The following is a 12,181-nucleotide window of genomic DNA, read 5'->3' on the forward strand; positions in this document are numbered from 1 at the left end:
ACTTTCAACTGAAGTATTGCAATATATTGCATCTTCCATATCATCAAGTTCAGGAATAAACATTCATTTTTCACTGTGTTCATCAGCACAAATTTCATTCACCACTTTTTCTTTTTATTACAAGATGCCATTCTGCTTCTATCCTGCCCTGTGGTGATCTGTCTAACACAAAAACATCAACAACGATATGGAACTTTTCCTTCTCAGTACAATGACTCATCTGGTCCCAAGGTCAAGAACAACTTTCCTTCACAACACAGCCACGATTTTGCAATCACATGTTTGGTTGCTACATGGACCAGAACAACCACACGTATCAGGGCGTCAAAACATGCCCACACTAGGTAAAGTATTAAGATCATTTTTTTTTCTTGAAATTTTCCATATCTTTTTACAATTAGCACACTATATTATTTTAACATGGAAGGATTAAGGGTGCACATTGGGTAAATATTACCCACAAAGGAAAATTACAGCTTACATCCAAATTGTTATTCTTTAAAAATATGATAACACTTATCCTACTGTTTCTAATTTTTGAGGACAGGAGACCACACAGGAAAATCAAAGAAACAGCCTTCACACAATGGTCCGAAACTCTGTAAGTCATCCCAGTTGATTTCAAGTGTAGAATTAAAGCAAATTCCCCTAAAAAATTAGAAATAGTAGCATAAGTGGAGCAATGGAATGTTAATATTTGTAAATATTCTGAATACAACTTATAACTGTTACAATGTTCAAGCACTGGTATCGGTGGAAGTTTGTAAAACTATAGATTCATCTCACTATCGCCAATAACACTGCACTTATTTCTACATTTCTTAAGGTTGGTGCAACTGCATGATCAGGTCTGTCTCAAACAGCTGCAGTTCTGATGGAGAACCCATAGTGCAGGAGAAATTGCATTTTATAACCAAGAATGACCAAAATGCAATCTGTAACTAAGTATTTTGGGACTGACCAGAGTTGAAACTTGGGTAATTTGTTTCCAATTAGTGCCAATCAAAATGTTAATTTAAACACAGAACAAATACCTGACAAAGTCTATATCCACTGTAATTGTCTCCAGACTTTCCTTCAATGTAATGGATTTTAAAAGTCCACTTCCATGAAATGTGGCTTGCAAATGTTCATTCTGGATGGAGAATTCTTGAACAGAATCAAGAATTTCTGAATTATCAAACTCTTTTGCTTTGTGAAGTACACCAACCAGATTAAAAACTCTGACTTTTCCAAATGAATTCATTCTGAAATCAAAACATGATTATAATTAGAGACCATCATTGTAAAAGAGAAAAGCAATATATTATTACATTACTAAAACATACTGAATTTCAGTTCAAATTTTACTAAGGATGGTACAGATTGGTACTCTATCGGTATCGGCCGATACAGGCATATTGATGTATCAGTAAAATTACCGATTATTTTACCAATCCAATATATCTACAAATATCTTATTATTTAGTGCACAATTCTGCCATTTTTTAATAATTTTAATGGCTAATCTCCATGCCCTACATTTTAAAAAAGTAAATTTCTAAATAATGCAACTTCTTTTGCACTGCAGTCACCTGGAAACAAACATTTATTAAGAAGGTCAATGAATCATTTAGGTTCTTCAAAGACCATTTGGAATTTTATATCGGATGAATAGAATATCAGTTATTGGTTGGTATCAGTAAATGTTACATCGGTACTTTACAGTGGCCGCAATGAAAATCTTTACATAAGTAAAAAAAAGCAACAAAAAGAATGAAAGTCTGATTCTTCTTTGTTTTATAGCTTTCAAAATTTCACAATTTTTTACTATCAATATTTTGTCACATTTCCACAAGCATATACAACTTCTTGTAATCTTCTGGGCATTGAATCTGCCAAATTTTCAAAATAACTTTTCTCCATTGTCACCCACTTCTTCTTCAGCAGCTCTTGTTGTTTTTCTTGAACTTCTTTCTTTAATTGATTCCATGCATTCTCAATTGGGTTTAAGTCGGGTGAGTTACCAGGCCATGCAAGAACTGGTATGTTATTGTCATTCAACCACTTCGTAACCAATTTCTTCCTGTGAGCTGGTGCACCATCATGCATAAAATACAGACATTCATGAATTGTCCAGAATGTCAACGTGTGTTCTTCCAATACTTTTATGTATTGGCCCCCTGTCATGGCTACGTTCTTGGGGAGAAAATATAGTCCCCTTCTACCGTAAGTACCACTGAATGCACCCCATACCATCACACTAGCCGGATGTTTAACAGTTTTAACAGTGTACCTCGGATCATACACATTTTCGGTCTTGTCACAATTTTTGATACCGATCTAACAAGTGTAAATGTGCTTTCGTCAGAAAACATTATATTTCGCCAGTCTTCTGATGTCCAGTGTCGAAATTTTCTGCAGAAATTTAGCTTTTTACTTCATAGTTGAGGTTACAAGCAGTTTCTTGGCAGCACAACAAGCTGGTAAATGAAGGTCTTTCTGTAGTCGATGTATGGTGCGGATGGATACATCACTTAGCAGATCTGGATGCTTCTTCTTCAACTGTGCGGCAGTAATCGATGGATTTGATATTACTTCATGTTTCAAAATCTTGTCGGTTCGTGGTGACATTTTTCTGGTACCCCCAGAGCTTACTTTCCCGTTTAGATGTTACCATGCCAAGTGGCAGACATGAAGCTGCTTTTTTAAGATCGTAAATAGCCTGTCTTGAAACTTGCAAATCAGCTGCAACACGAATCACAGACATACTTTGTTGAAGCAAAGTCAAGGCAAGAGTCTTCTCTTCCATTGTCAACTTCTACCTCCCCTTTTGTCTTCTTAAGCAGAAACAACGAAATGACGAAACTGCACGCTTCTGTAACACAGAGAAATTGTTTGCGCTGGATACCACTCTGGTTCTGGACTGTTAGCCAAAGCATAACCCCTACACTGTCGGCTGTTGTTCACTGAACAATCACAGATTATAGACCCCTACCACTTTGTTTATTTTGGAGTATAACAATGGCACAGTTGGCACGCGCGATAACCATGTAAAGATTTCAATTGTGTTCAAATGTAAAGATTTCCATTGTGGTGACTGTATTGTTAAGGGCCAAAATTTCATATCTCCCTAGTAAATACTCGTAAGACAAAATGAATGTTCAGATCCAGACATATTCATTTTTCATTTCATTTTGTTTGGTCTTTTCTATTTCCTTCAATTTTGATATTCCCATCCTTCTGACTGTTCTTACTTTTCTTTTTCAAATACAACAATGTAGACTTACATTCTTGCAAACTTCATGAGAAGTGTCATATTCCTACTCTCTGTTATCTCAACAACTTAGAATCTTCAATGAATTACTGGTTCATCGAACACACCTCCTAAAGTAAAATGTTTCCAAAGTGTTCAACAAGCAGTCAGTCAACACAAAAGGAACATCCATTATCTGTTTTGAATGTCCATTTCTTAGTAAACTGTACTTACTACTGAAATATTAATTATCATACAACACTTACACATGATGCTCATATGGCTTGAAAGCTTCCACCACGTATGTAACTAAAGCAAGGGGAGGAACTTCTGCTAGGAAAGACAACTCAAATTGAGAATCAGACATGTTAGCAGCCTGAGTGAAAAATGGATTTATCTGAGAGTGAATTAAATTCCCAGATGAATCTGATACCTAAAACAAAAATAAACAAGAAGCATTATTACAAAATTGATATTAAGTGTCAACAGTTTACAAGTGAGCTAATAAATCTACCCAACTTTCTCTATTACAGTTGAAGATCACCAAGTTAAAGAAACATGCTGTAATGCTTACAAGCAATTGAAATGTAAATAAAACTTGAGAGACATGTTTTAATTCGAATTGATAATTTCCAATGCTGATTAGTCCCATAGTTTTAATATTGTATAAAATTACCTTTGTTAATGCAGATACCACACACACTCATAGTCTAAATAAAGTCTTGATCAATAGTCTAAAACCAGCTCTATAACAAATAAACAATACTAGCAATATGCAGGTAACACACCAGTAAATTAATACATTATAAAAATCTGACATTAATATTTCATGCAATTTACCTTAACTCTGGATGATGAGACAATGACAGATATGATTTCTTGTCGTCTTTCAGTTAAAGGATTGTACACGACTATCTTGTGTGAATCCATATTGTCAAAGTTTAAAAATGTTTTCTCAGGAATGCTGTGAAAATCCTTTCTTTTATCATCTAAATCGAAATACACATTTTCAGGATCTGGATTATAATCCACCTAGAATAAAAAATAGTTTCAGTAAAATATACCTCTCAAGTTTCAGTTACTTTGCAACTAATCAAACGATGGACAGGTGGAATGTATGATGTTTGTTTACTTCTGTGTTGGATCAAGGTGTAATGGATTGAGAATTTGCCATGTATGTTATCACGACCTTTTTTCCTCGGCTTAGTGAACTATACGGTCGAGATCAAATTCACATTTAAAAGAAATAAAGAAAATGGTTTCATAATTTTACATGACAAAATACGAGAAGTTCAAGTTTTAAATTTTCTATGTTGCAAAGTTACTGACACAAATATGTATTCACTTTTGAGTACTTAAGGAAAATTACCAAGATCGAGTATTAACACACTATATATTTAAACAAAGATTAAACAACTGAGTTTAACAAGTTCATACATAAATTCAGTACATGTTTTTATATATATATATTGAAGCATAAATATTGTTTTGCATTAACCTGTTCGCATATTACAGATTTATCTTCAAGTTTATCACGTTAAGTCATTTATTATCAAGAAAAATTATTTCCGGTGTTGCGTAGATCTTTACGATGAAGATCGGTACCAAACGCTCGATTATCAGCTTAGAATCAAATACGTATTATGTGTATTTATACGTTCAATCGACTTTTCACATTCCGAGTGCACACTTTTTGTATATTTGCAAATATAGGCCTTTCACTTATGTAAGTACATGCATGTAAGATACTTATCTCATAATTCCACACAAAGAGAAGATGGCTGCCATTTTACGTGAATCCATCGGGTCACAAATTTAATGTCCTTTGGACCTTTTAAGCACTTTGCGACGCAATTTCAATTATTAAATGCGAATATAGTACTTATCTGCTCTGCTATATCACATTATATCCACAAATCTTCCTGTTATTATTCAATTATTCCAATTTCAGTTTCCGAAAACTTTTAGCGACTCCATTCTGGTCGAGGTTGATCTTTTAGATGCAGCAGTGTATCCGAACTCACACTGTTACAACTTTTTCACAGTATACAAACTTGCGAATACTTTTAAAGTGACAAATTCAGAATTATACAGTTATTATACATTAAAATGTTTGTAAAATAAATTAGTTACAATAAAATAGATATTACAATATTCAATTACATGTTTACGTATTTTATTTTCACCCTTTTCAGTTATTTTAAGTTTTACAATTTTGGTGGGAAAAAGGTTATTTACGCTCAACTTAGATTTTTCCCTTTATTTGAGTTGGCTATGCTTCCAAGTTTAGGATTACTTTTCAGCTTTTGGATTACTCTACAAGGCGCTTCTTTACAGCAAATCGTAAGTTTAATGTCGAAAATCAACCAAAATTATATTAAATGGTTTGTACATGTTAGTAATACGTTTTAAATACATGTTCGTGCCCAAATACTTATGAAAGAGCAAATAAAAGCTGTTGAAACCAAACATATGTGCGATTATGCATAAATTAGCAATTTTCGGTAAGAATATTCTTGATACATCACAAACCAAAATACATCGCTGAGATATTAACATATTTTAAATACGTGAAGTTTGGATATGTACTTCAATAAGAACAAAGCCAAAGTGATGCAAATTAAATTTCTACTAATATGAACGACGAAACATGACCTCAATTCGTAAATTTCGAGTAATAAAATCATTTTATTTTACACATTATGATGGTACTCATTCTGATACCGTCATACTGGCGCCCAATGGGCTTACCCACGCCAAACTATTATTTACTATTTTATAAACTTGTAACAAGTCAAAAGATCAGAATGTGACCTATTATTTCAAAGAAAACAAAAATTGGTAAAAGAACATAGTAACCATACAAGACAATTAGATATTTGGTAAGAAACAATAATATCTCTAAGTGTGTGATGTGTTGTGTTTTTATACCTATAATAGTGTGTATGTAAATAAACATCTTCATGCATCACCATTCAGGGTAGGATGCATCCTTGTAATACATGTTAAAACAGATAAGGAATATCTCGTACACAGAAACATACTATCAAAATTGTCTGATAATACACTGTCCTTATCTCTTGATGAGATTATCAGCAAGCAAAAACATAAGTGTTATCATACTGACACAAAATGGTTATACTTTATATGGATACAACTAATGTACTCTTTTTATCAATACATAACTCTTAAAACCTGTCTGAACCAAACAGTTCTTAAAGACCATGACATAACGTTATACAAAATTGCATGAAAACCGTAGTTCATATATAATCATATTATAAGTGTGTTGTGTAAGGATGTAGTAAGCATATTGTCATTAAAGTAGAACATCTGAGTGTATGCATGTGTTAACCTCGTGTGATATCACCATGTAAGTGTGTTATATTGTGTTGTTAAAATCACAATACGATCAAAACAGAATGTGTGAGAGTGTTTACCTATGTATGTGTACTTGAGTGAACTTCTCAAAGTAACATGAGTTACTGCCATGAATCATAACATTAACAGAACAAAATGTGTGAGAGTATACATGAGAGAGTGTGTACCTCTTATTTTAACTTGAGGTAGTGTGATGTATCACACAGTTATAATCATGACATCACTAGAACAATACGTTTGAGTGTGTACATATGCGTGTGTGTACCTCTTCTTACAATCTGAGTTAGTGTATTATTAAGTGTAGTGATAATCATAACAATATCACTAAAGTGAAGTGTCTGAGTGTATACATATGTGGTTGAGTAATAGAGTGAACCCCTTCCTGTAACATGAGTTATTGTGATGTGTGGTGTAATCTTAAACAAGATATTTATAGATTGTAGTGTGTGAATGCGTATATAAGCGAATGTGTATTATAAGTTTCTAGAACACCCGTTATGCAATACGAGAACAAGACGAAATACTGTTTTCAGGAACAGAATATACACTAATACGAGCGTCTGACAAAATTTTGCCTATGTCGCTGGATGACATCATCAAGCCACAAAAACAGAAGAGTCTAAACAAAGCAACATTGAATGGCTACGTGCCTATAACCTGTATATTAAGAAATTTCCAGCTCATCATTCATGTGAGAGTGAGCTACAAATATTATATAACCATATTCAAGTTGAATAAATGTAAAGAACAAAATTAAATAGCTTATATATTAAGAAACTTTAACATGTTTCTGAGTTGAACCATTATTAATGTGACATAATATTATATTAACATACACAAAAAATGAAGTTCAAACTTCGAAGTTATGGTGAAGTTCAATAGCATATGAAGTATTAAGTGTCAAATGACAAACAAAAGCAAAGATTAGTACGTTGATACATTTGTAGCCAGATCAGTACTAGTAGTGTAAGCTACAAAAATTTATACATCAACACTTTAGTCAAATGAATACAAAACATGAAATTAATACAATCCATCGTTTATATGAGAGAATACCCATAAACTTCACCACTCATAATATGGCTACTGCAGACAATTATTACAAATCTTCACCATTCAAGATAGATGGTTACTGTTCATTACATATTGACAAACAAGAAATACCTATCAATTCTAAACTGTTCTGAATAAAAGCTTGTTGAGAGGAACTTCACACTGCTGTGGACGTGAGAAAACTTTCGATTGAAACTTAAATCAGTATTTTGGAGTATACTTAATTTCAACACTGCAGACACTGCTATCTCAAGTAGCATGACCCTTTATCAGATGCGAATGTTACTAATTTGAGCACTCATCACACCTTTAAACCAAGTACTATTGAGTATGCGATACTTTTCATGACGTCTATCTTAATGTTCCAGTACTACCCATCTGCCCAGTACAAATAATGTCTTATTATTCACCTAAACTAACCATACCAAAAGAAACTGCTTGAGTAAGATTTCAACTTGTGGAGAAAATGTACCACCCAATATCCTTTGCTAATAAAATTATACACTTTTAATATTAAGTTTTTTTTTTGTCAATCTTCGCCATTTAAAATAAAATGATTACTGCTCAATAATATTGACAAAAAATATTAATAACATTTTTCATATTCAGTTTCTTGAGTGGCACTATAGGACTTACTTATTGCCTTTTACGTGAACCTACCCCAAGTTTTCATGCTCTATGGCATGTCAGCATGTGCAACAAGCTCGGATCAACTCATGGATCTCTTTGCTTACCTTTTGCAACACAATGTGAGCATTTGATTCAGCTTATGAAATCAAATTACTCAAAATAATTCACATTAAAATTAGCATTTGGATTTATGGTACCATTCCCTAGGTGTTATTGACTAAAACTTGATTAATTTGTACTTCAGACAAATAAGCGAGCTGTTATGGGTTAATACAGTTCAATTAACAACTGTTTCTAGAGTGTGACATTGATGCACTTAATTGTTATGCATTTATAACTAAGTATCCCACAGTCCATGAGGTAAATCCTCACAACGAAATGTAATTATTACTATAATAAAATATATTTAAAGTACGACCATTTATAGGCCAACCAAAGAAGAATATTGAATAACTATAAGAGTTACTTAACACATTAATATTTTATACGAGGTGTACTACCCATTTTAAGCCAACCTCATTAATGGTAAGTTTGTTTCAAGAACAAACTGTGCACACATCTGTAATGACAGATGAAGGAATATCACTTTTTTCTTGCATTGTTTGGTCAAGTATATGTTGCACCACATCTTTATGTGTGCTACCTGCATCTAGCAAAGTGTTCAACCAAGAAATTTTCTTGTCCTTGGAACATCTCCATAATTTTACATGTTCAATAGCAATGTTTTCCTGAAGAATCCCATCACTGCAACGTAAGGCAGATATACGAGAGTCACCAAAGTTTTTTATACATAAGTATGGACCTTCATACAGAAAACAATATTTTTTAATTGGATTATCATCCATATCTCTTTGTCTATTTCTAATAAAAACAAGATTTCCAGAAGAAATTGATATTTTATCTAGTTGCTTACAATTCAACTTGTTTAACTTATTAGATCTAGCTGCATGACTTTTAATTTGAGCCATAAGCAGTTTGTCATTCCATGTCTGATGTGTACCATCATCAAATATGACATTTCCTATTTGTAGGTTAGGTTCCTTATTTAACCTTAATTCTATTGGAGCGAAACCAGTTTGTGAGGAAATAGTATTGTTTAACCAATGCAAAGCCATGGATACTTGTTGGGGCCATTTTGCATGGTTGTCAATACACAATACTCTCATTAAACGGTTAAGTTCCGAATGATACCGTTCAACCATGTTGGATGAAGGGTGGTAAGGTGGAGTAAACATAAGTTTGACACCATATTCTTTCATTTTAGTATTAAAAAGACATGAACGAAACTGTGGTCCATTATCTGAAATTATTTTTTCTGGAATACCCAGATGTACAAAATATACTTGGAACAATTTATTCAGTACCGTAACAGCGTTGCTGTTTGTCACTGGATATGCCACCAAATACCTGGATGCTGCATCCAATATAGTAAATAAGAAACGTTCACGTTTAGGACCCATGGTGAATGGACCTTGTAAATCAATGAACAATATTTTCCCAGGCTTGTCGGTAATGTGTACTTTGGCTAAATGTTTAGACGGATGCTTATTCGGTTTAGTACGAATGCATAAATCACAGTCTGCTACATATTGTTGTACATCTTTCTTCATACCTTTCCATTGGAAGTATCTATATATTTGAGAAAGTGTACGACTAGCACCAAAGTGTCCCGATAAGTCATGAAATTTATTCAATATTGAACCTATTAATGTAATTGGAACACAAATTCTAACTTTTTGAACGTTATGAAAGTCTCTAACACATAAAATATTGTCCCTTAGAAGATAACGTTCATTCCAAGTCCTACTTTTTGGATTATTATTAAGAATTGAAGAGTGCAAAATATATTGCCTAATTTCTTTCAATTCATCATCTTTTTCTTGGGCTATAATCAAATCTTCTATATCAATGAAAGATTCTAATATTTCCTTGAACTGCAAAGAATTTACATGATACAAGAGGCCTTCTTGCATCGGAAATGTTCTACTCAGAACATCAGCAATTATATTTTCCGACCCTTTACAGTATTGTACTTGGAATGAATACTGTTGTAATTGTACAAACCAACGAGTTAAACGTGCATTCCATGTGTGCGCCGTTTCTAACCAGGTAAGTGCTTTGTGGTCAGTTATGATAATAAAATGTCTGCCTTTTAGTAGTGAACAGAACTTATCAATAGTAAACAATATTGCTAAAACCTCTAATTCTGTAGAAGTGTATGATTTTTCATAACTTCTGAGCAATCTACTCACGAAACCGAGAGGTTTAATGTTACCATCAATCAGCTGATAGCAGTACCCTGCAACACCTATTATTGATGCATCAGTTTGTACATAAAAAGTGTGTAAAAAATTAGGAAAAGATAAAAGTACTTGTTCACTAACTTTATCTTTTAGTATTTTAAAAGCTATAGAAGCTTGGTCATTCCATTGCCATTTCTTACCGGCCTTCAACAAGTCATACATAGGTTGTGCTATGATGGCATAATTTTTTATGTATTTACTCAACCAATTAAAACAACCTAAGATTTTTTGCAATTGTTTAACAGAATTGGGCACAGGCAAATTTACAATGGAATCTACATACTTAGGATCTTTCTTATACCCCTGCGAAGTAATAATGTGACCCAAAAATTTAATTTCGGATCTACAAAACTCACATTTTTCAAGTTTCAACGTCATGCCTGCCTGCTTCAATTTTTCAAGAACTGTTCTTACATGCATTAAGTGAGATGCAAAATCTTGAGACTTTATGATAACGTCATCAACATAGACTACCACGAAATCTCTACAGTCCTTAAGCACACAATTTAACGCATCGACGAACACAGCTGTACCATTTACTGAACCAAATACAACTCTTTTAAAATGATATAAGATACCTTCGAACATAAACGCAGTATATTTTCTGCTGTCGGGATGTAAATTTATTTGCCAGAAAGCATTCAATAGATCCACCGAAGTGAAGTATTTACAATTTTGGAATTCTACCAATAAGTCTTGTATTTTTATAGGATGCACTTGAATAAGCTTAACATGCTGGTTTACTCTTTTGAGATCAACACATAAACGTATACCCCCTCCAAATTTAGGAACTACTAAAAGTGGAGACAGATATTCTGAATTAGACAACTCTATAACAACCCAATCAAGCATGATCTTTATTTGTTCACGTACTTGATCTCTATAAGCAAAAGGTATAGGATAATTTCTGCCTACTATAGGTAGATCTGTATCTAAAACCATTTTATGAACGTAATCGTTACACAAACCAGGTTTATTAGAAAATATTTCTTGATATTCGAGTAGTAACTCTATGAACAAAGTTTTTTGTTCGTTTGTAAGCGAATCAGCCTTATTCATGTACTCTTCAAACTTATGCAGGTTGAACTTGGACTTATCCTCCAAGCCACTATAATTACTGACATGAGAACACTCAAAATAAGACAAATTATTGCCATCTTCAATTATTGGCATGAAGCGTGCGAAAGTGCGTTCTTCATCGGAGCCACATGTTATTGTTTGATCTTTAAAATTTAATGATGCTTGAAGTGCATATAACACATCTAATCCCAAAATGATATCCACTTGTAAATTGTGAACCACCAAAAACTGAACGTAACATTGTAAATTACTTATTTGAATGATCAGTTTAACCATACCTAATACTTTGGTCTTCTTATTACCAGAAAAATCTACCAATCTCACATTATCCGCAGGTGTGAGCCTGGGTCTACTGGCCTTAATATTAATTTCTTTCCAAACAGTATTAGAAAGCAGACTAATTTCTGCGCCAGTGTCGCAGAGAGCAGCATAAAATTTATCAAATATTAAAACTTTTAATTTTGCAGTAAGTGTGTTACTGCCGAGAGCATTTATTGGT

The 12,181-nt window shown here is 33.2% G+C and overlaps 1 protein-coding gene across 2 annotated transcripts in view; it reads right to left on the bottom strand.

Moving 5' to 3' along the window:
* alpha-Man-IIa (alpha-mannosidase 2) overlaps nt 1–12,181 on the bottom strand; it is an 81,087-nt gene that overhangs the window by 16,419 nt on the left and 52,487 nt on the right. For both annotated transcript variants that reach the window (XM_083141303.1, XM_083141296.1), the window contains exons 13-15: nt 4,076–4,267; nt 3,502–3,668; nt 1,035–1,247 (exon numbers count right to left, since the gene is read on the bottom strand). In XM_083141303.1, the coding sequence (XP_082997429.1) occupies nt 1,035–1,247; nt 3,502–3,668; nt 4,076–4,267 (572 nt within the window). The remainder of the gene's footprint in view (nt 1–1,034; nt 1,248–3,501; nt 3,669–4,075; nt 4,268–12,181) is intronic.

This window comes from Lepisma saccharinum, chromosome 1 (genome assembly GCF_977018435.1).
Source record: "Lepisma saccharinum chromosome 1, izLepSacc3.1, whole genome shotgun sequence".
Classification (NCBI taxonomy): domain Eukaryota; kingdom Metazoa; phylum Arthropoda; class Insecta; order Zygentoma; family Lepismatidae; genus Lepisma; species Lepisma saccharinum.